The 27,621-nt window shown below is 38.2% G+C and overlaps 1 protein-coding gene across 1 annotated transcript; it reads right to left on the bottom strand.

Moving 5' to 3' along the window:
- Window positions 1-959: 959 nt before the first annotated feature.
- On the bottom strand, window positions 960-26,760 carry LOC128639704 (claudin-10-like). The gene is made up of 5 exons (XM_053691822.1): window positions 26,541-26,760; window positions 4,987-5,148; window positions 3,193-3,274; window positions 2,476-2,583; window positions 960-1,557 (listed from the first exon to the last, which is right to left on the bottom strand). Exons 1-5 carry the CDS (start codon window positions 26,758-26,760, stop codon window positions 1,431-1,433), a joined length of 699 nt encoding a protein of 232 aa, XP_053547797.1. The 3' UTR covers window positions 960-1,430.
- Between the last annotated feature and the right edge of the window lie 861 nt (window positions 26,761-27,621).

The raw sequence follows: 27,621 nt of genomic DNA, 5'->3' as shown, positions 1-27,621 counted from the left end.
CAGTATAAATCGCCTTTTCTTATTTTTCACTCTGATAAGGTAGTTCTGCGTACTGCCTTGGGTTTCTTCCAAAGGTTGTTTCTGATAAGAATATTAATCAAGAGATTGTTGTTCCTTCTTTGTGTCCTAATCCTTCTTCTCATAAGGAGCGTTTGTTGCACAACCTGGATGTAGTTAGTGCATTGAAATATTATTTGCAGGCGACTAAGGATTTTCGCCAGTCTTCTTCTTTATTTGTTGTCTTTTCTGGGAACCGTAAGGGTAAGAAAGCTACGGCTATATCTCTTTCTTGTTGGTTGAGGAGTGTTATTCGCTTGGCATATGAGACTGCTGTTCAGCAGCCTCCTGAGAGAATCACGGCTCACTCCACGAGGGCTGTTTCATCTTCTTGGGCTTTCAAAAATGGAGCTTCTGTAGATCAGCTTTGCAAGGCTGCGACTTGGTCATCTTTGCATACTTTTTCTAAATTTTCTAAATTTTATACTTTTGCTTCAGCAGAGGCTTCTTTTGGAAGAAAAGTTCTTCAAGCAGTGGTGCCTTCTGTTTAGGTTAACTGTCTTGTCCCTCCCTTATCATCTGTGTCCTCTAGCTTGGGTATTGGTTCCCAACAGTAATTAAGATGATCCGTGGACTTACCGTGTCATTAGAAAGAAAACATAATTTATTCTTACTTGATAAAATTATTTATTTCTTGACACGGTGAGTCCACGGTCCGTCCTGTTTTTCAGACAGTTTGCTTTTCTATAAACTTCAGGCACCTCTGCACCTTAGATTACTTCCTTTCTACTTTCCCTTTGGTTGAATGACTGGGGATTGTGGATAGGGGGAGTTGTATTTAACAGCTTTTGCTGTGGTGCTCTTTGCCTCCTCCTGCTGGTCAGGAGTGATATTCCCAACAATAATTAAGATGATCCGTGGACTCACCATGTCAAGAAATAAATACATTTATCAGGTAAGAATAAATTATGTTTTAATTTATATTAAAGCAAAAACAAAAATATTTTCTTAAAACAAAGGTTTATTTATTATTACAAAATATTTAGATTTCAAATGTTCTTAGATCATCTTAAACCCAGTAAACCTGAGCAATAGGTTGGAAGAAGACGGTAAATTAAAATAATGTTTCATTAAGACTCAGTCGTAAAGAGTAAGGAAGCATTTGTATATCTGGTTTCTTTCCAGGAAAGCATTTCTGGGGACATAAAAAAGATATGTGACATAATGAGCACTGTGAGATTGTTTGACAAATGCAAGTGCTACGTATTGCGCTGATAACCAGGAAATAGGTTAATATGACAGCATATGAATTTAGTTACTTTAGGAGGTCCACACTCTCACTATAAATGCACAAGGGTCCTGTTGTCATTTTGTCATCTCTTTTTGTCCCAATCCAGTGAGATCTGTATGGCTGCACCTGCCACACATGGGTTTCACACATAAGCGTTCTTGTCAAAGTGTCTGGGTATCCCACGCTGTGCTCCTCGCCCGTTGCTTGTGTCTGCCAGATGTGTACGAGCTGATCTCACTGAGGTGACTCCGTTGTAAGAATAATTAACCCTATAAGAGACAAATACATATGTTTGGTGAGGGTATGAACATAAACATTGTGCCATAACTACACAATGAGAAAAGCATGTTCCCTCACTGTCAATAACACATCAGTAGATCCCTAACCTAGCAACCTCACCATCAACACCTCATTAGTAGATCTCTAACCAAGCACCCTCACCATCAACAACACCTCAGTAGATCACTCACCTAGCCCCCTAACCATCTACAACACATCAGTTGATCACTAACCTAGCACCCTCGCCGTCAACAACACATTAGTAGATAACTAACATAGTGCCCTCACCATCAACAACACATTAGTAGATCACTAACCTAGTGCCCTCACCATCCACACCACATCAGTAGACTAACTTAGCACCCTCACCATCAACATCATATCAGTCAATCACTTACCTAGCGCCCTCACCATCAACACCATATAAGTAGTTTACTAATCTAACACCCTCACTATTAACACCACATCAGTAGATCACTAACCTAGTACCCTCACCATCAACAACACATCCGTAGATCACTAACCTAGCACGCTCACCATCAACAACACATCAGTAGATCACTAACCTAGTACTGCCTTCACTATTAATATATCAACCAATAACTGTTAACAGCCAATCACTAACCTAGCACTGTCCTTAATATACAGGTCAATCAATCACCAGTGAGAACAAACCCATGCTCATCTACAGTGCAGCTGTCAGTACCCTCACTATTGATATATTAACCCATTCTCAGCTACAGTGCAGATTATTGTCGCTATTGATCTCTTAACCCATTCTCAGTGTTAGCGCGTTAACATATTGGCTTTGAGTTGTTATGACTATATAATCCAACCTTAGTATGGACAAAACACAATTAACCACTAGTATCCTCACTATTAATTTAATAACTGGATTTTCTGGGTACCTGGGGGCCCTGATGTTGTCACTTAAGGAGAAGCAGAGAACACATCCTCCAATGACACTGAGAGAGGATCCTCCCCAACCGATAAAGAGTGCGGCTCCCAGTTCATACCTACAGAACACAAGTAACAAAAGTCCTAGATCAGAGACATCTAGTAACAACGGGAACAAGTTTGTGAGATCTGATCAACTGAAAGAAAAATATTCAAACAATTCTTCATTAAAGGGATATGAGATATGTTGATATTGTTATATAAAATATTTATTAATGAGTAGTAAAACTTTTTGTTATACCCTCTGCACATACATTATTATACTGCAAAACAATGCACATTTGTCTAACAAAATGACAGTGACAAACTCATCTACTTCAGTAGCAAGTCCCTAGTGGTGAGGGGAGTTTGGCCAATAAAGTACAACTGTATTCAGAAAATATGTTCATTTATTGCATCACTGCACAAAAACATTGTACTTGCAAGATGGTCTATGTCCCTTTAAGATAGCACAAAGTTATAAATACACATGGAACCAAACACACAAAGTCCATTGGCTCTGCACAGCATGAATGCACCACCTGTAAGTAAGTGCAACACCGAGTTTAGCAAATGAGCAGATACAAAGCAATCAAAGGCACCAGTTTGTCCCCAAGTGTTAAGTTAGACAGTGTTTTCGATGAACCATCAACTGGCTATGGCTTTCTTCACAATATATATTCACTCACTTCTGCTCCAGAAATGTTGGGTCAAAGAATTCTGAGGTTATTTTGTGGGCATAAAGTGACACCCCAGTCAAGGCACAGATACCTAGAACACAAGCATATGGGATCATTATACCCTGGTGACATCCAGTCAAGGATTGTCAGCAACACAGAATACATATACAATACAAATTCACACACATACCCATAAGTACACACAGAATACATATACAATACACACACACACATACCCATAAAGTACACACAGAATACATATACAATACAAATTCACACACATACCCATAAAGTACACACAGAATACATATACAATACACACTCACACACATACCCATAAAGTACACACAGAATACATATACAATACTCACTCACACACATACCCTTAAGTACACACAGAATACATATGCAATACACACTCACACACATACCCATGAGGTACACACAGAATACATATACAATAAACACATACTCATAAAGTACACACAGAATACATATACAATACACACTCACACACATACCCATAAAGTACACACAGAATACATATACAATACAAATTCACACACATACCCATAAGTACACACAGAATACATATACAATACACACTCACACACATACCCATAAAGTACACACAGAATACATATACAATACACACACACACATACCCATAAAGTACACACAGAATACATATACAATACAAATTCACACACATACCCATAAGTACACACAGAATACATATACAATACACACTCACACACATACCCATAAAGTACACACAGAATACATATACAGTACTCACTCACACACATACCCTTAAGTACACACAGAATACATATGCAATACACACTCACACACATACCCATGAGGTACACACAGAATACATATACAATAAACACATACTCATAAAGTACACACAGAATACATATACAATACACACTCACACACATACCCTTAAGTACACACAGAATACATATACAATACACACTCACACACATACCCATAAAGTACACACAGAATACATATACAATACTCACTCACACACATACCCTTAAGTACACACAGAATGCATATGCAATACACACTCACACACATACCCATGAGGTACACACAGAATACATATACAAAAAACACATACCCATAAAGTACACACAGAATACATATACAATACACACTCACACACATACCCTTAAGTATACACAGAATGCATATACAATACACACTCACACACATACCCTTAAGTATACACAGAATACATATACAGTACACACACACACACAAAAAGTACACACAGAATACATATACAGTACACACTGACACACACATAGCCTTAAGTACACACATAATACATATACACACACACACACATACACGCACATACATAGACACACACATATACACACATACTGTACATATAGACACACACACATACATAGACACACACATACATATATACACACACATATACACACACATACTGTACATATATACACACACATACATAGACACACACATACATATATACACACACATACTGTACATATATACACACACACACACATATACACACATACATAGACACACACATATACACACACACATACATATATACACACACATATACACACATACTGTACATATATACACACACACACATATACACACACATACATAGACACACACATACATATATACACACATATATACACACACACATACATAGACACACTCATATACACATATTATCTGTCTGTCTATCTATCTATACATACATACATGCACACACTAACATATTTATATACTCACCACACAAGATGTAAAGCAGGCCAGAGAAGCAGGTGATTTTGGATTTTGTGGTTTCTGAGCCACCAATCTTGGTACATTTCATCCCAACAAGAGCAAAGATTGATCCAAAAAATCCCAGACTGACCGCAGCTATGAGCAGCCCCCGGCAGGCCTGGATATACCCTGTGATACAGACAGAGACACCTGATAGGCAAGGCGTGTCCTGGTGCCAAGTAAACCATTTCCATATATAAACATTGTTAACTCTATGGCATATTTATGGGCACAGAACAATGACATCTTTTAACATGGACCATGTGGTTTTCATCCTCAAAATTATAAATGGGACATAGTGAATATTTATTTATTTTGAAAGAATAATCTGGAGAATTGTAGAACTGTACTCGCCATTACTACATCCTAGATGTTTAACTAAATATGGTTCTCCTGGTGACATAACCCAGCTCTGCTACTCATTTAGCAAAACTAAACCTAAAAACTCATGGTCAGGTCATAGAAAGAGGACAGCGCTATATAATATCTGTCCCAAGGAGGAGAGAAATTCCCAAGAACTGAAGCAAATGTTTATTTGTGAGCTGATAATGGAACACTTTGGGCACTTTCAGGAAGTCACCACTCAACAGTATGAAGACATCTCTTGAGTTGCGCCTCACATCATGTTCAGTTAAACCCTATAGAGCAGATAAACTGAGAATTAGATCGGTGGCATAGTTAGGTTTTGTGTTGCTTGTTGCCCATCTCAGGTCAGCTGTCTTCTAACTAACACACACCAAGAATACAAGTTTTGCGCTATACCGGGTGCGTAAATAACACAAAAAAATGAGCGGTATCGCACTTTCCATAGCGCTGCCATTACAAGTTACTGAAAAACCTTCTCTTGTTGTGCGGTATGGTACGATAAGCTTCATACCGCACAAAACCCAGGGCCTGACTTGACGTACTCGTGCACGCTTTCCCCCATAGACGTCAAATGGGAGAAAGTGTCAGAAAAAAACTAACACCTGTGATCGTGGAATGGGGATTTCCGCAACGCAACCCCATTGATGTCTATGGGGAAAACAAAGTTATGTTAAAGCCTAACACCCTAACATAACCCCCTAGTCTAAATACCCCTAATCTGCCACCCCCGACATCGCCGACACTAAATAAAATGATGTACCCCTAAACCGCCACCTCCCCACATCGCTACTACTATAATAAACCTATTAACCCCTAAACCGCCAGCCCCCCACATCGCAACTACTATAATAAACCTATTAACCCCTAAACCGCCAGCCCCCCACATCGCAACTACTATTATAAACCTATTAACCCCTAAACCACTAGCTCCCCACATCGCAACTACTATAATAAACCTATTAACCCCTAAACCTCCGGACCCCAACATTGCAACTACTATCGTAAACCTATTAACCCTTAAACCGCCAGCCCCCCCACATCGCAACACACTAAATTAAACTATTAACCCCTAAACCTAATACCCCCCCCCCCCGATTTTAAATAAAATTTACAATATAACTATTTTTAAATAAATAAAAACTTACCTGTGAAATAAAAGAAAACTAAGTTTAAACTATAAAGTAACCTAACATTACTATTTAAAACAATAAAATTAACGAAAAATAAAAAGACTAAATTAAAAATTAAAAACATTCTAACACTACGAAAAAATTTAAAAAATTACTTTGCAAAAAAATAAAAACTCTAAAATTACGAAAAATAAAAAACTCTAGGATTAAAAAAAATAAACAAAATCATCCAAAATAATAAAAATGACACCTAATCTAATACCCCTATAAAAACAAAAAAGCCGTCCAAAATAAAACCACCCCTTAACCTAACAATAAACTACCAATAGCTCTTAAAAAGGGCCTTTTGTAGGGCATTGCCTTAAGTTAAACAGCTCTTTTACATAAAAAATTACAAAGTCCCCCTAACAGTAACCCCTCCCAAATAAAAAAACTAAGTCTAAAAAAAACCTAAGATACCAATTGCTCCTAAAGGGGCATTTGTATGGGCATTGCCCTTAAAAGGGCATTCAGCTCTTTTACTGCCCATACCTAATTTAAAAAATAAACCCACACAAAAAGACCTGTGAGTTAGCTCAGTTGGTAAATGCCCTGACTATAAAAAAAAAGCCTGTTTAAAAGATCCAAGGTTCAAGTCCTGGCAGGGCCGACTCAACCCTTCCTCCTTCCGAGGTTGATAAAATGAGTACAATTAAATTGGGTAATAATAACAACTACTATTACTATTCAGCTGCCGATTTGGTTAATTCCAAGAGCGAGCGCTGAAAAAGCATTTTGAGTCCCACTGGGAGAAAGGCACTATATAAATACTAGTCATTATTATTAAAAAAAAATAAAAAAGAAACTAACACTAAACCCAGAAAATCTACTCACAGTTCCTGAAGTCTGGACATCCATCTTCATCCAGGCAGTGAGAAGTCTTCATCCAGGCGGTGACACATTCATTAATTTGCGGGAGCATCTCCTATCTTCATCCCGGTGGCGCGGAGCTGTGGAGGCATGGAGCATCATTGCTGGCGGTGGGGACATCCAGCGTGGAGGATCCTCTTCATACGATCACCACCGTACACTGAAGCTTGAATGCAAGGTACATGTTTAAAAATGGGGTACCTTGCATTCCTATTGGCTGACATTTTTAAATCAGCCAATAGGATGAGAGCTACTGAAATCCTATTGGCTGTTCAAATCAGCCAATAGGATTTCAGTAGCTCTCATCCTATTGTAATTTAGTTTTTTTTATTGTTCGTTAATTTTATTGTTTTAAAATAGTAATGTTAAATGACTTTATAGTTTAAACTTAGTTTTTTTTTATTCACACGTAAGTTTTTTGTTATTTAAAGATAGTTATATTGTAAATGTTATTAAAATTAAGGGATATTAGGTTTAGGGGTTAATAGTTTAATTGAGTGTGTTGCGATGTGGGAGGCCGGCGGTGTAGGGGTTAATAGGTTTATTATGGTAGTTGCGATGTGGGGGGCGGTGGTTTAGGGGTTAATAGGTTTATAATAGTAGTTGAGATGTTGGGGGCCGGTGGTTTAGGGGCTAATAAGTTTATTATAGTAGTAGCGATGTGGGTGGCTGGGGGTTTAGGGGTTAATCATTTTATTTAGTGTCGGGGAGCGGCTGATTAGGGGTTAATCATTTGTTTTAGTGTCGGCGATGTCGGAGGGCGGCGGATTAGGGGTTAATAGGTTTATTTAGTGTTGGCTAAGTGGGTGGGCGGCGGATTAGGGGTTAATAAGTTTAATAAAGTATTTGCGATGCGGGAGAGTGGCGGTTTAGGGGTTAATAGGTAGTTTATGGGTGTTAGTGTACTTTGTAACATTTTAGTTATAGGTTTTGTGAAACATTTTTGATTTGCAAAATCCATAACTACTGGTCTCAGATCGCAGAATGGATCAGTGCGGTATAGTCCATAACGCAAGCATTTTAGCCGGACCACACAACCTGTAATACGGTGCTATGGAAATCCCGCACTCAAATTAAGAAATATTTTATTTTCCTCTGATCTTGCCGTTGTGGTACATTAAGGTTGCCAACAAGCCCTTATTTGCCCAAACCATAGTCTCCCTGGCTTCCTTGTTTATCTGCTCGTTTTACTCTTTTTCTTTTTGTAAAATCTTTATTTTAAACATTTAGTAATGTTCTCTTATTTAGCTAATAATTTTATGTATCTGACAGTTTAAAGGGACAGTCAACCCATAAATAGTTTTAAGTTATATCTATAAAGTTTCCATAGATCGTTTTTTTACAAATGTAGCCCAGTTTTTACATATATTAAATTTTTAAGTTAAAGCACTTACTTTTGGCGCCGCTGCCGTTTAAGAATGTCTGTCTGGCTCCGCCCCTTTTTCATCTTCAGTGACATCATGATCTTCTTGTGATCGCTGTAATTTTTCTATCTTCCTCGTAACCGGCTTTAGCGCATGCACAAATTGTGTTCCTTGTGGTTGACATTTTCTTTTAGCTCTTGCAAGCTGGGAAGGGAATCAAATCTCTTGCTTGGTGGTTAGTGTGTTGTATACAGTCTGCTTTTGATATATGTGTCTTTTCCTGTAGAACATTTTCCGCTATTATATAATTCTGTTGCTACAGTGTTGACTTTTGCCAGCCCTGTATATAGTGTTTATGGTGACAGTTTCTAAACATTTGTAATCATCTTATTCTAAAGTAGGTCTAAATAATACAACAAACAAAGGTTGCATTTAACAAGATAGAGAGGAAGACTTTAACGTCATTCATGCTGAACACTTTAAAAATAGCTTTACGAAAATGGTATAAATAAATCTAGTTTTAAACTGCATCTGGGTGTGGTACATACAAGATATGGGGCCCCATCTGATATGCAGCGTCGCCCGCAAAAGCCGGCGACGCCGGTTTTTGCGCAGGTTTGGTATCCTATATACAGTGCCGCATATAAATGCGGCACATATATTTCACCCGTCGGACGTAGTTTTTTCCCCCATAGAATAACATATAAAACCCGCGCAATTTGGTATCCAATATCCAGTGCAAGGCCTTACATGGCGAAAATGGAGAAAATTTACTCCATTTTCACCTCGCCATAAAAAGCAGCCATAGCAGGCCTTGCGCTGAGTATGGGAGCACCGTAACTCCCTAAAATGCCTACAAAAAAAATCTAACACCTAACGCATGCGCAATGTCTATCTACCTGTCAACCGCAATCCCCCACCGCAATAACTAATAAAGTGTTTAACCCCTAAACCGCCGCTCCCGGGCCCCGCCGCCAGTAAATAAAGTGTTTAACACCTAAACCGCCGCTCCCGGACCCCGCCGCCACCTACATTAAATTTATTAACCCCTAATCTGACCCCCCTACACCGCCGCCACCTACATTAAATATATTAACCCCTAATCTGACCCCCCTACACCGCCGCCACCTACATTAAATATATTAACCTCTAATCTGACCCCCCCTACACCGCTGCCACCTACATTAAATATATAACCCCCTAAACCTAAGTCTAACCCTAACACCCCCTAACTTAATTATTATTTAAATAAACCTAAATAATATTAATATTATTAACTAAATTATTCCTATTTAAAACTAAATACTTACCTATAAAATAAACCCTAAGATAGCTACAATATAATTAATAATTACATTGTAGCTATTTTAGGATTTATATTTATTTTACAGGTAACTTTGTATTTATTTTAACTAGGTACAAAAGTAAGTAAAATAGTTAAAATAATTACAAAATTACCTGTAAAATAAATCCTAACCTAAGTTACAAATACACCTAATACTACACTATCAATAAATTAATTAAATAAATTAACTACAATTATCTTTAATAAAATACAATTAAATAAACTAAACTATATTACAAAAAATACAAACACTAAATTACAAAAAATAAAAAAATATTACAAGAAGTTTAATCTAATTACACCTAATCTAAGCCCCCTAATAAAATAAAAAAGCCGCCCAAAATAATAAAATTCCCTATCCTAAACTAAATTACAAATAGCCCTTAAAAGGGCCTTTTGCTGGGCATTGCCCCAAAGTAATCAGCTCCTTTACCAGCCCTTAAAAGGGCCTTTTGCGGGGCATTGCCCCAAAGTAATCAGCTCTTTTACCTGTAAAAAAAAGAAATACAATACCCCCCCCACAACATTACAGCCCACCACCCACACACCCATAATCTAAAACCCACCCGATCCCCCCTTAAATAAACCTAACACTACCCCATTGAAGATCACCCTACCTTGAGCCGTCTTCACCCAGCCGGGCCGAAGTCTTCATCCGATCCGGGCACAAGTGGTCCTCCAGCCGTCTTCATACGATCGGGGCAGAAGAGGTCCTCTATCCGGCAGAAGTCTTCATCCAAGCGGCATCTTCTATCTTCATCCTTCTGGCGATGAGCGGCTCCATCTTGAAGACCTCCGGCGCGGAACATCCTTCTCGGCCGACGACTACCCGACGAATGGCTGTTCTTTTAAATGACGTCATCCAAGATGGCGTCCCTCGAATTCCGATTGGCTGATAGAATTCTATCAGCCAATCGGAATTAAGGTATGAAAAATCCGATTGGTTGATTTAATCAGCCAATCGGATTGAAGTTCAATCCGATTGGCTGATTGGATCAGCCAATAGAATTGACGTCGCATTTTTTTATTTTCTGTAATTTAGTGTTTGGTTTTTTTTGTAATATAGTTTAGTTTATTTAATTGTATTTTATTATAGATAATTGTAGTTAATTTATTTAATAAATTTATTGATAGTGTAGTGTTAGGTGTATTTGTACTTAGGTTAGGATTTATTTTACAGGTAATTTTGTGATTATTTTAACTAGGTAGCTATTAAATAGTTATTAACTATTTAATAGCTATTATACCTAGTTAAAATAAATACAAAGTTGCCTGTAAAATAAATATAAATCCTAAAATAGCTACAATGTAATTATTAATCTTAGGGTTTATTTTATAGGTAAGTACTGTATTTAGTTTTAAATAGGAATAATTTAGTTAATAATATTAATATTATTTAGATTTATTTAAATAATAATTAAGTAAGGGGGTGTTAGGGTTAGACTTAGGTTTAGGGGGTAATATATTTAATGTAGGTGGCGGCGGTGTAGGGGGGTCAGATTAGGGGTTAATAAATTTAATGTAGGTGGCGACGGTGTAGGGGGGGCAGATTAGGGGTTAATACATTTAATGTAGGTGACGGCGGTGTACGGGGGTCAGAATAGGGGTTAATAAATTTAATGTAGGTAGCAGCGGTGTAGGGGGGTCAGATTAGGGGTTAATAAATTTAATGTAGGTGGCGGCGGTGTAGGGGGGTCAGATTAGGGGTTAATAAATGTAATGTAGGTGGCGCCGGGTTCGGGAGCGGCGGTTTAGGGGTTAAACACTTTATTTAGGTGCGGCGGGGTCCGGGAGCGGCGGTTTAGGGGTTAATACATATAATGTAGGTGGCAGTGAGCTCCGGGAGTGGCGGTTTAGGGGTTAATACATATAATGTAGGTGGCGGTGGGCTCCGGGAGCGGTGGTTTAGGGGTTAATACATATAATGTAGGTGGCGGTGGGCTCCGGGAGCGGCGGTTTAGGGGTTAATAATTAGGCTTATTGCGTTGTGGGGGGTTGTCGGTCTAGGGGTTAATACATTTATTATTAGGAGTGAAAGGGGGGATTGCGGATATAGGGGTATACGTGCCGGGCTTATTTTTGGGAGGCGTGTTAGACAGCTACGGGAGATTTTATACTTTAGTTAGTTTTTTTAGGCGCAGGCAGTTTCTAAAGTGCCGTAAGTCACTGGCGACTCCAGAAATTTGTAGTAACGCTCATTTCTGGACATCACTAGTTTGTCCGACTTACGGCACTTTAGCAACTGCCGGCAGGGTATATGTAATACCCCGATGTACGAGGTGAAACTATGGGCGGCGCGGGTTCCCTTGTTTGCGCCGAAAACTACGCCGTATATCGGATCGCGCCCATGTAGTCTAGGATTAGGTGGTAGACTATTAACAGGTTAACTGACTTAAATCAATTGTAGTAGACAGCCAAACCTTTATTTAGGATGTGGTGAATACCATATTTCTAAAGATAAGGACTGGAAGCTATGTATATTCAGCCTGGGTAAAATGTAGACATGTGCATGGCGAAAAAATTCGGTTCGGTTCGGATCGATTCGGACTTTTTTTAATTTTGGTTCGGAGCGGTTCGAATTCGGAAAAATTTGAATCAATTCGGTTCGGATTTGTTTCGGATTCATTCGGATTTGAATAAACTCGGTTCGGATTTGTTTCGGATTCATTCGGATTCGAATAAATTTGGCTGGATTTGATTCGGTTCGGTTCGGAAATTCGGAATTTCGGTAAGTGTTAGGTGGGATTAGATTTATACTGTACAATACTAGTGTAGTCCATGGCCATCCGAATTTACCGAATAAATCCAAAGTAATTCAGATTTATTCGGTAAATTCGGCAGTTTTTTAATTCGGAAATTCAGGTCGATCCAAATCACCGAATTTACCGAATTTTCCGAAACGAATCGCACATATCTAGTAAAATGTGTGTCTTGTACATAGGTCTGCGAGACGGTTTAAGAAGGCAAATACATAACAGGGCTGGCAAAACTCAACACTGTAGCAACAGAATTATATAATAGGGGGAAATGTTCTACAGGAAAAGACACAGATATCAAAAGCAGACTGCATACAACACACTGGGCTACATTTGTAAAAAACGATCTATGGAAACTTTATAGATATAACTTAAAACTGTCTCATTAATCTCTTTGCTCCCACTGTGCCTTAAAGGGATAGGAAAGTTAAAGTTATACTTGCATGATTCAGACAGAGCAGGTTATATTAATTCACTTCTATTTTCAGATGTGCTTTGTTCTCTTGATATCCCTTGTTGAAAAAGAATACGCACATATCCTACACTAGTGGGAGCTAGCTGCTAATTGTTGCCTGCACACATGTGTTCAGCTAGCTGCCAGTTGTGCAATGCTGTTTCTTCAGCAAAGGATAACAAGAGAATGAAGCATTTTTTTTAATAGAAGTAAATTGGAAAGTTCTTTACATTTTATATGTTCAGTCCAATTCACAATAGAACATGTTGGGGTTTCCTGTCCCTTTTAATGAGAAATAGAAATGATGGATTTGCAGAAAGTTGTAGAATGTATTAAACTGTGACTGAAGATAAATTCTATGAAGAATTTTGGCTTTGGTACAAAGAAATAAAATAGAAATCATCTTCTGTATCAAAAGTTTTTTGCTTGTTTTCAGTATTTACTGTATAATATGTTACTTTCCTACACTTTATCAATTCCTTAGTCTCACTGATTTTCTTCAAAACAAGTTGGCAACCCAATCGTACATAGACAAACTGCTGTTACTCTCCCCTGTATGAGGTCACATGCACAGGCAAGGCTTTCCTCTCATCCCCTTGTCCTCAGCCAATCAGAATGCAGACATGGATCACAGCCCCCAAAAGTCTACAGGCACTGGTTCTAATTCATAGAGGTTTGTAAATGTAAACACATTCATTCCTGTAAAAACCAGTTACAAATGTGTGAAGGCTGATACACGGTTCATATCATTACTGGGGCCTTCATCAGAGACACTGCTGGTAGTTCACTTCTGCTTACAATTTAACTACAATTATTGCAAACCTCCATTACTCACTTCTACCTAGATTACAAGTTTTGCGTTCAGGTTTTAATGCTGAAAAAACAGCACCACAGCCATTGCAAGTCTTGTTGGTATAGCTGTACTGCAAGCCTTTTAGCCTGTAACGCAACGTCAGTCCTGCACTCGTAAAAATTATATTTTTTCATGGGATTTCCATAGCGCAGCCATTATGAGTTTTGCTTTGAGGCTAAAAAGCTTGCGTTGCAGCCTATACCGACAAGATCCGTTTTGCAATCTGAGAGCAGTAGTTATGAGTTTTGCTTTCAGGCTAAAAAGCTTGCGTTGTAGCCTATACCGACAAGATCCGTTTTGCAATCTGAGAGCAGTAGTTATGAGTTTTGCTTTCAGGCTAAAAAGCTTGCGTTGCAGCCTATACCGACAAGATCCGTTTTGCAATCTGAGAGCAGTAGTTATGAGTTTTGCACAACAAAACTGTTACATAAAACTTACAACTAAACTGTTACAAAGTGCACTAAACACCCATAAACTACCTACTAACCCCTAAACTGAGGCCCTCCCGCATCGCAAATACTATATTAAACTTATTAACCCCTAATCTGCCACTCCCGACATCGCCGCCACTAATAACATTTATTAACCCCTATTCCGCCTCTCCGCGACATCGCTGCCGCTATACTAAAGTTATTAACCCCTATTCCCCCGCACCCCAGAATTGCCCACACTATACTAAAGTTATTAACCCCTACACAGCCACCACTATAATAAACCTATTAACCCCTAAACCGCAAGCCACCATAATGAAATATACTAAATTAAACTATTAACCCCTAAACCGAAAGCCCCCAACATCGCAATAAACTAATTTAAACTAGTAACCTCTAAACCTAACGCTCTCCTAACTTTGTATTAAAATTACAATTTCCCTATCTTAAATTAAATTAAAACTTACCTGTCAAATTAAAAAACTAAGTTTAAACTAACAATTAAACTAATATAATTATTAAACTAAAATTAAACTAACTACCAATTAAAGAAAACTAAAATACACATTTAAAAAATCCTAACACTACTATAAAAATTACAAAATATCTAATTACAAAAAATAAAAAATACTACTATTAGTTATATTGTAGCTAGCTTAGGTTTTATTTTACAAGAAAGTTTGTATTTAGTTTTAAATAGGTATTATTTAGTTAATAATTGTAACTTTAATTTAGCTCTATTTTAATTATGTTAAAGTTAGAGAGTGTTAGGTTTAGGGTTAGGGTTACAGTTAGGGGATAATAGTTTAATTTAGGTTGTTGCAATATGGGGGGCTGGCGTTTAGGGGTTAATAGCTTTATTTAGTGGTAGTGATGTTGGAGGCTAGAGGTTTAGGGGTTAATAGCTTTATTTAGTGGCGGCGATGTCAGGGAGCGGCGGAATAGGGGTTAATAACTTTAGTATAGTGGCAGTGATATTGGGAGGGGCAGATTAGGGGTTAATAGATTTATTTAGGTGGCTGCGATATCGAGAGCGGCAGATTAGGGGTTAATAACATTATGTAGGTGTCGGCGATGTCGGGGGCAGCAGATTAGGGGTTAATAGATTTATTTAGGTGGCTGCGATATCGAGAGCGGCAGATTAGGGGTTAATAACATTATGTAGGTGTCGGCGATGTCGGGGGCAGCAGATTAGGGGTGTTTAGATTTAGGGTTTATGTTAGGTTTAAACGTTACTTTTTTTACGGAGCTTTTTATTCCGCAATTGCAGGTGTTAGTTTTTTTTCTAACCCGCTCTCCCCATTGACGTCAATGCATTTAACTCGTAATCTACCTGTTTGTTTCAAATGCATCTAATATTAACAGTATGACTCTTAAATTACCGAATACGCACAGGAATTATCTGCAGATCTTCATAATCATAATCAGTAAAACAATCAGCAAAACTGCAAATGATAGATACAAAAACTAACAGCAGCAACTAAAGTACATGTTTCTTGATGATGCTTAAAGTAAATTACAACAAATAATGATGTGAAAACAAACAGTTTTCCTGCTTTAATAAAAACTACAACTATTTCTCAGGTGACACTAGGAACATGTTAACAACTTAAAGGGACAGTCAACTCAAAAAATGTTATTGTTTAAAATGATAGATAATCCCTTTATTACCCATTCCCCAGGTTTGCATAACCAACACCTTGTATCACCTTTGCATATTACCTTGTATCTAATCCTCTGCAGACTGCCCCTTATCTCAGTTATATTAATATACTTTTTACCTCTGTGATTACCTTGTATCTAAGCCTCTGCAGACTGCCCTTTATCTCAGTTATATTAATACACTTTTTACCTTTGTGATTACCTTGTATCTAAGCCTCTGCAGACTGCTCCTTATCTCAGTTATATTAATATACTTTATACCTCTGTGATTACCTTCTATCTAAGCCTCTGTAGACTGCTCCTTATCTCAGTTATATTAATATACTTTTTACCTCTGTGATTACCCTGTATCTAAGCCTCTGTAGACTGCTCCTTATCTCAGTTATATTAATATACTTTTTACCTCTGTGATTACCCTGTATCTAAGCCTCTGCAGACTGCCCCTTATCTCAGTGATATTAATATACTTTTTACCTCTGTGATTATCCTGTATCTAAGCCTCTGCAGACTGCCCCTTATCTCAGTTATATTAATATACTTTTTAACTATGTAATTACCTTGTATCTAAGCCTCTGCAGACTGCCCCCTGATCACATGACTTTTTATTTATTATCCATTGACTTGCATTTTAGCTGTGTTGTGCACAATCCACGGGCGTGAGCACAATGTTATCTATATTGCCCTCATGAACTAGCAGTCTCCTGTTGTGAAAAGCAAATAAAAAGTAGAGTATAGTACAGTGGCTTATAAACAGGCAGAAATTTAGAGGTTTGAATGTTATAAAGTTTATTTATATAACAATGTTGGTTGTGCAAAGCTGGTGAATGGGAAATAAAGGTGTTGTCTATCTTTTTAAACAATAACAATTTTAGTGTTGACTGTCTGTTTAAATACGATCAACAGAATCTCATGAATGTAATTTAGTGTTTTGATGTTAAACAAAATATGTCAGTGACAGAACGTCACACTCTGCTATGAAACTAAGCTAAAAACTGTTCACTCACATCATGCAATTAACATAACAAATCAATTTGCTGCAGTGTTTTCGTTTTGTTTTGGCCGCGTATCCTTTGTTCCATGTAGGTCAGTGGGGAAAAGCTTATGAAACACTGCTGTTTTATTTATTGTGTGTTTATTCAATCTTTTACAATCTCTTTATCTTTTTCTCTCATTTCTTCTATCTATTGTTTCTCCTTTCCTGCTTTGTGTCTCCTCTCTTTTCTTATATCTAGACTTTTTTTTTTGGTATTCTTCTCCACTACACACTACGTAGATAAAAACAATAGTGCTTAGCATCCTTGAACCTTATGGGACCAATTTAATAATGTGCGAGCGGAGATGATACGATGTAGCGTATCATGTCCGCCTCACATCGATAAATGCTGACAGCATACGCTGGGGTATATATATCAGAGGTTGAAAATTATCAGAAAATGCAACTTTTTTGGTGTAATAAAATAAACGTCTTTATCCAGACTCCTAACTTTTAAATGAAAATTGAAGGAGCATATAAATGTATTATTTACTGCTTTGTATATTTGTTCTGTTGCATTATACAGTTATAAAGAAGAAAAACATAATCAAAATGAAACACAAACATAAGTTAACCTGTACATATAAAACCTAAAACCACTGACAGCACATTACCTAAAATATACAAAATAAATATTCCTTCAAAAAAAAAAACTTGAGTGCTAACGACGGCTCTGAGCCGTCACAGAGTTTCTCACTCAGGTGCTAACGACGGCTCAGAGCCGTCGCTAGCACTCTCCCACCTTGAGGGAGATCTGGGGGGCTCCCACCTGCTCTTACCCCGGCGATTGTGCCTGTAGACTGACAGGCATCGCCGGGGCTTCCCGTTTTGCGTGGTGACGTCACGCACAACTTTATGTAAAAAAAGACAATTAACAATATAGGGAAAGGGGGCATGCTGGTATGGTATAAGTCTTGGGAATCTGAAATGAAAAGAAAAAAGTAAAAAAAATAAAATAAATTAAAAATGTAAAATTAAAAAACCCTCAAATGTGCTTAGCACCCAGGTGGGAAAGTGCTTAGCACTCAAAGGGTTAAACAATTTATCCCAGTATATAAGTAGGAGGACTCTGCACAGGAAGTGTTAACACATTGTTATTAATAAATTAATGTGATACATTATTCTTTACTGCTCTTAAAAAGGTGGTGGGAGTGAAAATCCCCCTACATGGCTCATAGCACACACAGGATGCAAAACTTTCTGCCTTCTATGAAGCTCAATCCCCACTACTGTACAATGCATGCTGGGAATCAAAGTCCAGAACTGTGGTGGCACAATACTGAGAGGTAAATAGTGAACTACAATTCCTAGAATGCTATGTAACTCCCAAAAGTCTGTGTTTCTTCCTCTTAAACAGAGCAACATTCAGGGGAATTAAAAGAAAGGGATAAAAACGTACATCCAGTTGTCCTTTTTTTCTGCAGTTTTTACTCCAGGTGGGAGGAATATCCAGGGGGGGAGGGGGTAAGATACACCCCCCCTTGTCCTTCCTTTTGGATGCCTATGACCAGACTAATAATCATTTAAATACAAGTTGGGTTTTTGCTCTGATTTAGGAACTTTTACAACTATTTTTTATGCCACAACGTCATAAGACCTTCCAGCACTGTGCGTGGATGTGGGCCGGGGGAAATGTAGACATGAAAATAAACTGCTCTAAGAGTCTAAGGTGTTTAAGCAGTTTAAATTGCACTATTGGTCCTCTATTACTATGTTACTATGTGTTTAAACACTGCATTTTGTTTGAAAAACCTGAGGCCTAGGCTTAGAGTTGGGCGGTAGCCGTCAAAACCAGCGTTAGAGGCTCCTAACGCTGGTTTTTACCGCCCGCTGGTATTTGGAGTCAGTCAGGAAAGGGTCTAACGCTCACTTTCCAGCCGCGACTTTTCCATACCGCAGATCCCCCTACGCCATTTGCGTATCCTATCTTTTCAATGGGATCTTTCTAACGCCCGTATTTAGAGTCTTGGCTGAAGTGAGCGTTAGAAATCTAACGACAAGACTCCAGCCGCAAAAAAAAGTCAGTAGTTAAGAGCTTTCTGGGCTAACGCCGGTTTATAAAGCTCTTAACTACTGTGCTCTAAAGTACACTAACACCCATAAACTACCTATGTACCCCTAAACCGAGGCCCCCCCCACATCGCCGCCACTCTTAAATTTTTTTAACCCCTAATCTGCCGCTCCGTACCCCGCCGCCAGCTACGTTATCCCTATGTACCCCTAATCTGCTGCCCCTAACATCGCCGACCACTATGTTATATTTTTTAACCCCTAATATGCCGCCCCCGCTATCGCTGACCCCTGCATATTATTATTAACCCCTAATCTGCCGACCGCACATCGCCGCCACCTACGTTATCCCTATGTACCCCTAATCTGCTGCCCCTAACACCGCCGACCCCTATATTATATTTATTAACCCCTAATCTGCCCCCCACAACGTCGCCTCCACCTACCTACAATAATTAACCCCTAATCTGCCGACCGCATCTCACCGCTACTATAATAAAGTTATTAACCCCTAATCCGCCTCACTCCCGCCTCAATAACCCTATAAGAAATAGTATTAACCACTAATCTGCCCTCCGTAACATCACCGACACCTAACTTCAATTATTAACCCCTAATCTGCCGACCGGAGCGCACCGCTACTATAATAAATGTATTAACCCCTAAAGCTAAATCTAACCCTAACACTAACACCCCCCTAAATTAAATATAATTTAAATCTAACGAAATAAATTAACTCTTATTAAATAAATTATTCCTATTTAAAGCTAAATACTTACCTGTAAAATAAACCCTAATATAGCTACAATATAACGAATAATTATATTGTAGCTATTTTAGGATTAATATTTATTTTACAGGCAACTTTGTATTTATTTTAACCAGGTACAATAGCTATTAAATAGTTAAGAACTATTTAATAGCTAAAATAGTTAAAATAATTACAAAATTACCTGTAAAATAAATCCTAACCTAAGTTACAATTAAACCTAACACTACACTATCAATAAATAAATTAAATAAAATACCTACAATTACCTACAATTAAACCTAACACTACACTATCAATAAATTAATTAAATACAATACCTACAAATAAATACATTTAAATAAACTAACTAAAGTACAAAAAATAAAAAAGAACTGAGTTACAAAAAATAAAAAAATATTTACAAACATTAGAAAAATATTACAACAATTTTAAACTAATTACACCTACTCTAAGCCCCCTAATAAAATAACAAAGACCCCCAAAATAAAAAAATGCCCTACCCTATTCTAAATTAAAAAAGTTCAAAGCTCTTTTACCTTACCAGCCCTGAAAAGGGCCATTTGCGGGGCATGCCCCAAATAATTCAGCTCTTTTGCCTGTAAAAAAAAACATACAATACCCCCCCCCCAAACATTACAACCCACCACCCACATACCCCTAATCTAACCCAAACCCCCCTTAAATAAACCTAACACTAAGCCCCTGAAGATCTTCCTACCTTATCTTCACCATACCAGGTTCACCGATCCGTCCTCCAAAGTCTTCATCCAAGCCCAAGCGGGGGCTGGCGATCCATAATCCTGCTGAAGTCTTCTATCAAGCGGCAGCTGAAGAGGTCCAGAAGAGGCTCCAAAGTCTTCATCCTATCTGGGAAGAAGAGGAGATCCGGACCGGCAACCATCTTGACCCAAGCGGCATCTTCTATCTTCATCCGATGACGAACGGCTCCATCTTGAAGACCTCCGACGCGGATCCATCCTCTTCTTCCGACGTCCAAATGAAGAATGAAGGTTCCTTTAAGGGACGTCATCCAAGATGGCGTCCCTCGAATTCCGATTGGCTGATAGGATTCTATCAGCCAATCGGAATTAAGGTAGGAAAATTCTGATTGGCTGATGGAATCAGCCAATCAGAATCAAGTTCAATCCGATTGGCTGATCCGATCAGCCAATCAGATTGAGCTCGCATTCTATTGGCTGATCGGAACAGCCAATAGAATGCGAGCTCAATCTGATTGGCTGATCCAATCAGCCAATCGGATTGAATATGAATCTGATTGGCTGATTCCATCAGCCAATCAGAATTTTCCTACCTTAATTCCGATTGGCTGATAGAATCCTATCAGCCAAACGGAATTCGAGGGACGCCATCTTGGATGACGTCCCTTAAAGGAACCTTCATTCTTCATTTGGACGTCGGAAGAAGAGGATGGATCCGCGTCGGAGGTCTTCAAGATGGAGCCGTTCGTCATCGGATGAAGATAGAAGATGCCGCTTGGGTCAAGATGGTTGCCGGTCTGGATCTCCTCTTCTTCCCGGATAGGATGAAGACTTTGGAGCCTCTTCTGGACCTCTTCAGCTGCCGCTTGATAGAAGACTTCAGGCGGATTATGGATCGCCAGCCCCCGCTTGGGCTTGGATGAAGACTTCGGAGGACGGATCGGTGAACCTGGTATGGTGAAGATAAGGTAGGAAGATCTTCAGGGGCTTAGTGTTAGGTTTATTTAAGGGGGGTTTGGGTTAGATTAGGGGTATGTGGGTGGTGGGTTGTAATGTTGGGGGGGGGTATTGTATGTTTTTTTTTACAGGCAAAAGAGCTGAATTATTTGGGGCATTCCCCGCAAATGGCCCTTTTCAGGGCTGGTAAGGTAAAAGAGCTTTGAACTTTTTTAATTTAGAATAGGGTAGGGCATTTTTTTTATTTTGGGGGTCTTTGTTATTTTATTAGGGGGCTTAGAGTAGGTGTAATTAGTTTAAAATTGTTGTAATATTTTTCTAATGTTTGTAAATATTTTTTTATTTTTTGTAACTTAGTTCTTTTTTATTTTTTGTACTTTAGTTAGTTTATTTAAATGTATTTATTTGTAGGTATTGTATTTAATTAATTTATTGATAGTGTAGTGTTAGGTTTAATTGTAGGTAATTGTAGGTATTTTATTTAATTAATTTATTGATAGTGTAGTGTTAGGTTTAATTGTAACTTAGGTTAGGATTTATTTTACAGGTAATTTTGTAATTATTTTAACTATTTTATCTATTAAATAGTTCTTAACTATTTAATAGCTATTGTACCTGGTTAAAATAAATACAAAGTTGCCTGTAAAATAAATATTAATCCTAAAATAGCTACAATATAATTATTCGTTATATTGTAGCTATATTAGGGTTTATTTTACAGGTAAGTATTTAGCTTTAAATAGGAATAATTTATTTAATAAGAGTTAATTTATTTCGTTAGATTTAAATTATATTTAATTTAGGGGGGTGTTAGTGTTAGGGTTAGACTTAGCTTTAGGGGTTAATCCATTTATTATAGTAGCGGCTAGATCCGGTCGGCAGATTAGGGGTTAATAATTGAAGTTAGGTGTCGGCGATGTTAGGGAGGGCAGATTAGGGGTTAATACTATTTCTTATAGGGTTAGTGAGGCGGGAGTGAGGCGGATTAGGGGTTAATAACTTTATTATAGTAGCGGTGAGGTGCGGTCGGCAGATTAGGGGTTAATTATTGTAGGTAGCTGGCGGCGACGTTGTGGGGGGCAGATTAGGGGTTAATAAATATAATATAGGGGTCGGCGGTGTTAGGGGCAGCAGATTAGGGGTACATAGGGATAATGTAGGTGGCGGCGGTGTACGGAGTGGCAGATTAGGGGTTAAAAATAATATGCAGGGGTCAGCGATAGCGGGGGCGGCAGATTAGGGGTTAATAAGTGTAAGGTTAGGGGTGTTTAGACTCGGGGTACATGTTAGGGTGTTAGGTGCAGACATAGGAAGTGTTTCCCCATAGGAAACAATGGGGCCGCGTTAGGAACTGAACGCTGCTTTTTTGCAGGTGTTAGGTTTTTTTTCAGCTCAAACAGCCCCATTGTTTCCTATGGGGGAATCGTGCACGAGCACGTTTTTGAAGCTGGCCGCGTCCGTAAGAACCGCTGGTATCGAGAGTTGCAGTTGCGGTAAATATGCTATACGCTCCTTTTTTGGAGCCTAACACAGCCCTTCTGTGAACTCTAAATACCAGCGGTATTTAAAAGGTGCGGCCAGAAAAAAGCACGCGTAGCTAACGCACCCCTTTGGCCGCAAAACTCTAAATCTAGGCGTGAGTTATTCCAGGTAGCATTTGGTAAAATACAAAAATTAATAACAGTTACAATTTTCTGTGCATTTTCTGGCTAAATGTGTCCTGTACTGAGGAATAGAGGTATATGGGGGGGGGGGGGGGGGTGACACAGTAGCCGGATAAACAAAATGGAATGTGTGTATTGTTAGCCATTAACTTCCACATTAGTTGCCTCATTAACTCTAGGAACTCTAAGAATAAAGATTTATGGGACATCTTGGCAAGTTGGGACTTATTTATTTCTTTGGAACAGGAAACCTGGGAATGTAATTACCACACACGATCTCCGTGGTGCCCAGGTTGACTCCTAAGGACTTTTATCATGTTGTTACAATTATTTTTTTATTTTGAAAAGTAAATGTTTTTAAAGTCATATTAATACATTTGTGGATCAGATTGATCAGCAATTACCCCGGCACTAAATCCCTGCGGCCATAATAAGTGGTTTAAAAGCATTTGAACTGTCATGTTGATTTGTTATCAAACTAATCAATGTTGTGCAGTCTAGGGGCAGACACACTTCTTGAGTATATACTTATCCTAGCCCCTTATCTGCGGACAATTAGGGGCAGATATAAATAATCTCTGGCACTGATAAAGCAATTACTGTGTATCATGTTGCAGGGTCATTAATTTACTGTAGCCTCTTTGGGGAAGTGGAACAAAAACAGAATTTTCAGAGTTAAAAAATGCAAAAGAGGGCAAAATAAATATTGAAAGGGGTTGGTCCTTATCTTTGTTCCATCTGGGATTAAGTAGCATCTTTAACAAGATGTTATACAGAGGGTATTCCAGTATATGCATTCAACACAGTTCTAAGGGAGTTATAAAAAAACTCTTTTTGAAGGTGCTTTTGGGCTTCACAACATGAATTCAAGATGCAGCAGTAAACTGTGACTCTGTGTCAGTGCTAACAGGCACACAAATAGACTCTGTTTTAACCCTAGCCACCTAATGAGGTCTGCAAAGCAATGTAGGGGGTTAATAGACCTAAACCTGTGTCTATATTATTTTGTAAGAAAGTCTTATAGCTTTAAAGAATAACAAACTCTGAGCATATTCATTCGCTCATTATGCATTGCCAACCTATCTGGCAGTTAAGGAGTTAACCCTCAATTTCACAGGCCTTTACTGAGCATATAATGTGGTGCATCTGTCTCCAGCAGCCAACAGGTTAAATATCAATCATTTAAAGAGACCTCTGCCCTAGAGACACCGAAAAGTTCTCATTTATACTTTGCTGTTATGTCAAGTCAACAAATATGAAAGATACAAATTAATTAATTTATCTGATTTGTTCCATTTCCAAATGAAAAAATGAAACAGTCTCTCCGACTCTGCACTCAGATGACCCCAGCATGTGTGATAATTGTTTTGTTTATAGCACTAGGCTCTGGTGTAAATATGAGCCCACTCTTTGACTAATTAATTGTTTAAGAAACAGTCTCATAAGATGCAAAGACATAAGGCTAAATTACTACAAGTGGAGCGTATTTTAACATGTGCCCGTAAAGGGGCAAATTTGCCCGTTTATAGGTGCACATTAAATAACCAGCCATTACGAATGTCTGGTTAATGCTACCAGGAGCTCGTCAAGCACGCAAAAAAAATGTGCCCCAATTGCCCTGCAAATAAAGTGAACAGTTCTGTGACATAAATAAAAAAATACGAGCATTTTTCTTTTAAAGTGAGAGGATGTGCCTTTACATTGATGTAAACGGGGAATGTGTTTGTAAATATATATGTATATGATTATTTACATACATTGTTATTTGTTAATATGTGTATATACACACATAAAACATAAATATATATGTGTATGATTATTTACATACATTGTTATTTGTTAATATGTGTATATACACACATAAAACATAAATATATATGTGTATGATTATTTACATACATTGTTATTTGTTAATATGTGTATATACACACATAAAACAAATATATATGTATATGATTATTTACATATATTGTTATTTGTTAGTATGTGTATATACACACATAAAACATAAATATATATGTATATGATTATTTACATATATTGTTATTTGTTAGTATGTGTATATACACACATAAAACATAAATATATATGTATATGATTATTTACATATATTGTTATTTGTTAATATGTGTATATACACACATAAAACAAATATATATGTATATGATTATTTACATACATTGTTATTTGTTAGTATGTGTATATACACACATAAAACATAAATATATATGTATATGATTATTTACATATATTGTTATTTGTTAGTATGTGTATATACACACATAAAACATACGTTATATATATATATATATATATATATATATATATTCATATGCATATTATTTTTATTTTGCTGCCCAACACCGTGCAAATTTCCCCCTGTGCTGTGCTAGGTGCTTTGCTGTGTCTGAAGGCATGAGAACAAGGCTCCCATTGGAGCCTGTGGAAGCACGCTCTCCAGACTTCCAGGCAATGTGAACGCGAGATCGCTTTTGCATTGCGTCTTACTTGTAAAACAAGCGCACATTAACGTGCGCTGGTATTACTGAACGGAGCAAATATTGTGCTCCCGAAAGTGCAACATTGTGCTCCACTTCAAATCCAGGCCATATTGTTTCCAGATCATACAATAAACCAAACCACAGAATCAATTTTCCCTTTCTGCAACACATAACCCTAGAGCCACAAACACTAGAATTATGTATCTATGTATCCTCTGTTTCCTATCGTATTGTAGGCAGTTTATTTGCTAAAACTCACTCATCTCTCAGTACTTTGGTGAACAGACTGTTTTGCAGTGCAATACTGACCGACTCTAGGTTGTGACTCTTAGAAGAATCGCCACTTACAGAATTACTTTAGATTAGGCACTAACCTCTGTGCACTGTTTACAAGAAATTATCATTTACTCATTGTCCTTCCAATAAAAATAAAAATGTTATTTCCCAAAGTATCTATTGATAAAATGGTATCTTCTTTGACCAGTGTACTCCATGCGTACACCTCAATCCATCATTAGCCGCGTCCTTTCTTCCTGTGCCAGAGAACATCAGGTATGTCTCAGCCTAAAACTACTCAAACACCAGAGTAACCTACCTTCCAGAGCCAGCATGGATGGGAAGTCTTTACAGTTTGACACACCAGTGGAGTCAGTGACACATGTCTTCCATAGGTTGGACCAGAAGGTGGCTGTGGTTATAACTGTACCATCAATGCTGGAGACCTTCCAGTAATCAGTTGGAAGAGTAGAGCTGATCAGCACCCAGCCGGAGACGGCCAGCATAAAGGCAATAATCTCAGATGCCATATGAGACATCTTCTGAGTAGGACACAGCTCCAAAACCAGAAGAAAAGTGACCAGAATCTCATAAACTAAATTAAAACAGGGGCCTAAAAATAAAGAAAACGTATAGGCAAGGATGCATAGTAGAGACAGCAGTAAGGAGAGGAAAATCTGTCCAAAAAAAGTGAGGACAACAGAACAACGACAATGTCCCATAAACTTCAGGGTCAAAGAAAGCCCTCCCTTACCCTAGGGTCCCTCCCTCCTATAATTAATTCACTTCTAGGTCCATAATGAATTCACTACTTGCCCAGACATAAAAACAGGACCCATTCCCTGGGGTCACAAAGGTAAGGCTGAGGGGCAGAGATAGAGGGCAAACATTGGGTGTCACTGTCACCTTATGTTCAATATCTGGATATGAATTGGATTTAATACATATGAGTGTAAATAAGACACTTACATATCTCTGATCCCTGATGTATTACCTGACACACAGACAGGTGTTTTGTCCTTAAGGAGGGGCATATTTGTGTCACAGAATGCCAAGTCCCCACTCACAGATGGCACATTGACCCACTCATTACATATACAGGTATGTTACTTAGATGCTTCTCTCCCCTACACACCCTGATGTGGGGCACAGGAGCTGGGAAACACTGTTGTCAAGTCCAGTTCCCATAAATCAGTTTATGGATTCCTAGTGGCTAATGATCCCTGAACTTAACCACTTTACTGGTTAATTAGCGACTAGTAGGGGCGTGGCACTCACCTGTCAGGGCTATAATTTAGCATTGCTACTAATTAGTTTGTGTGCATTGATCTACAGGACCTGGCTGAAGTAAAACAATATAGAGGCAATGTGTGCTTAGGATACACAGATACAGACCAGAA

The sequence above is a fragment of the Bombina bombina genome, chromosome 9, assembly GCF_027579735.1.
Source record: "Bombina bombina isolate aBomBom1 chromosome 9, aBomBom1.pri, whole genome shotgun sequence".
Lineage (NCBI taxonomy): Eukaryota > Metazoa > Chordata > Amphibia > Anura > Bombinatoridae > Bombina > Bombina bombina.
Note: the sequence above shows the minus strand (reverse complement) of the source record. Positions and strands in the feature narration are given on the sequence as shown.

Bases quoted from the DNA above. Each gene is read 5' to 3' on its own strand.
- LOC128639704 (XM_053691822.1), bottom strand. From the start codon at position 26,760: ATGTCTCATATGGCATCTGAGATTATTGCCTTTATGCTGGCCGTCTCC. The intron at 3,275-4,986 runs GTGAGTATATAA...CTTGTGTTCTAG, and splicing joins CCTGCTTTACATCTTGTGTG to GTATCTGTGCCTTGACTGGG. The intron at 1,558-2,475 runs GTACCCAGAAAA...TGTCTCTTATAG, and splicing joins GACAACATCAGGGCCCCCAG to GGTTAATTATTCTTACAACG.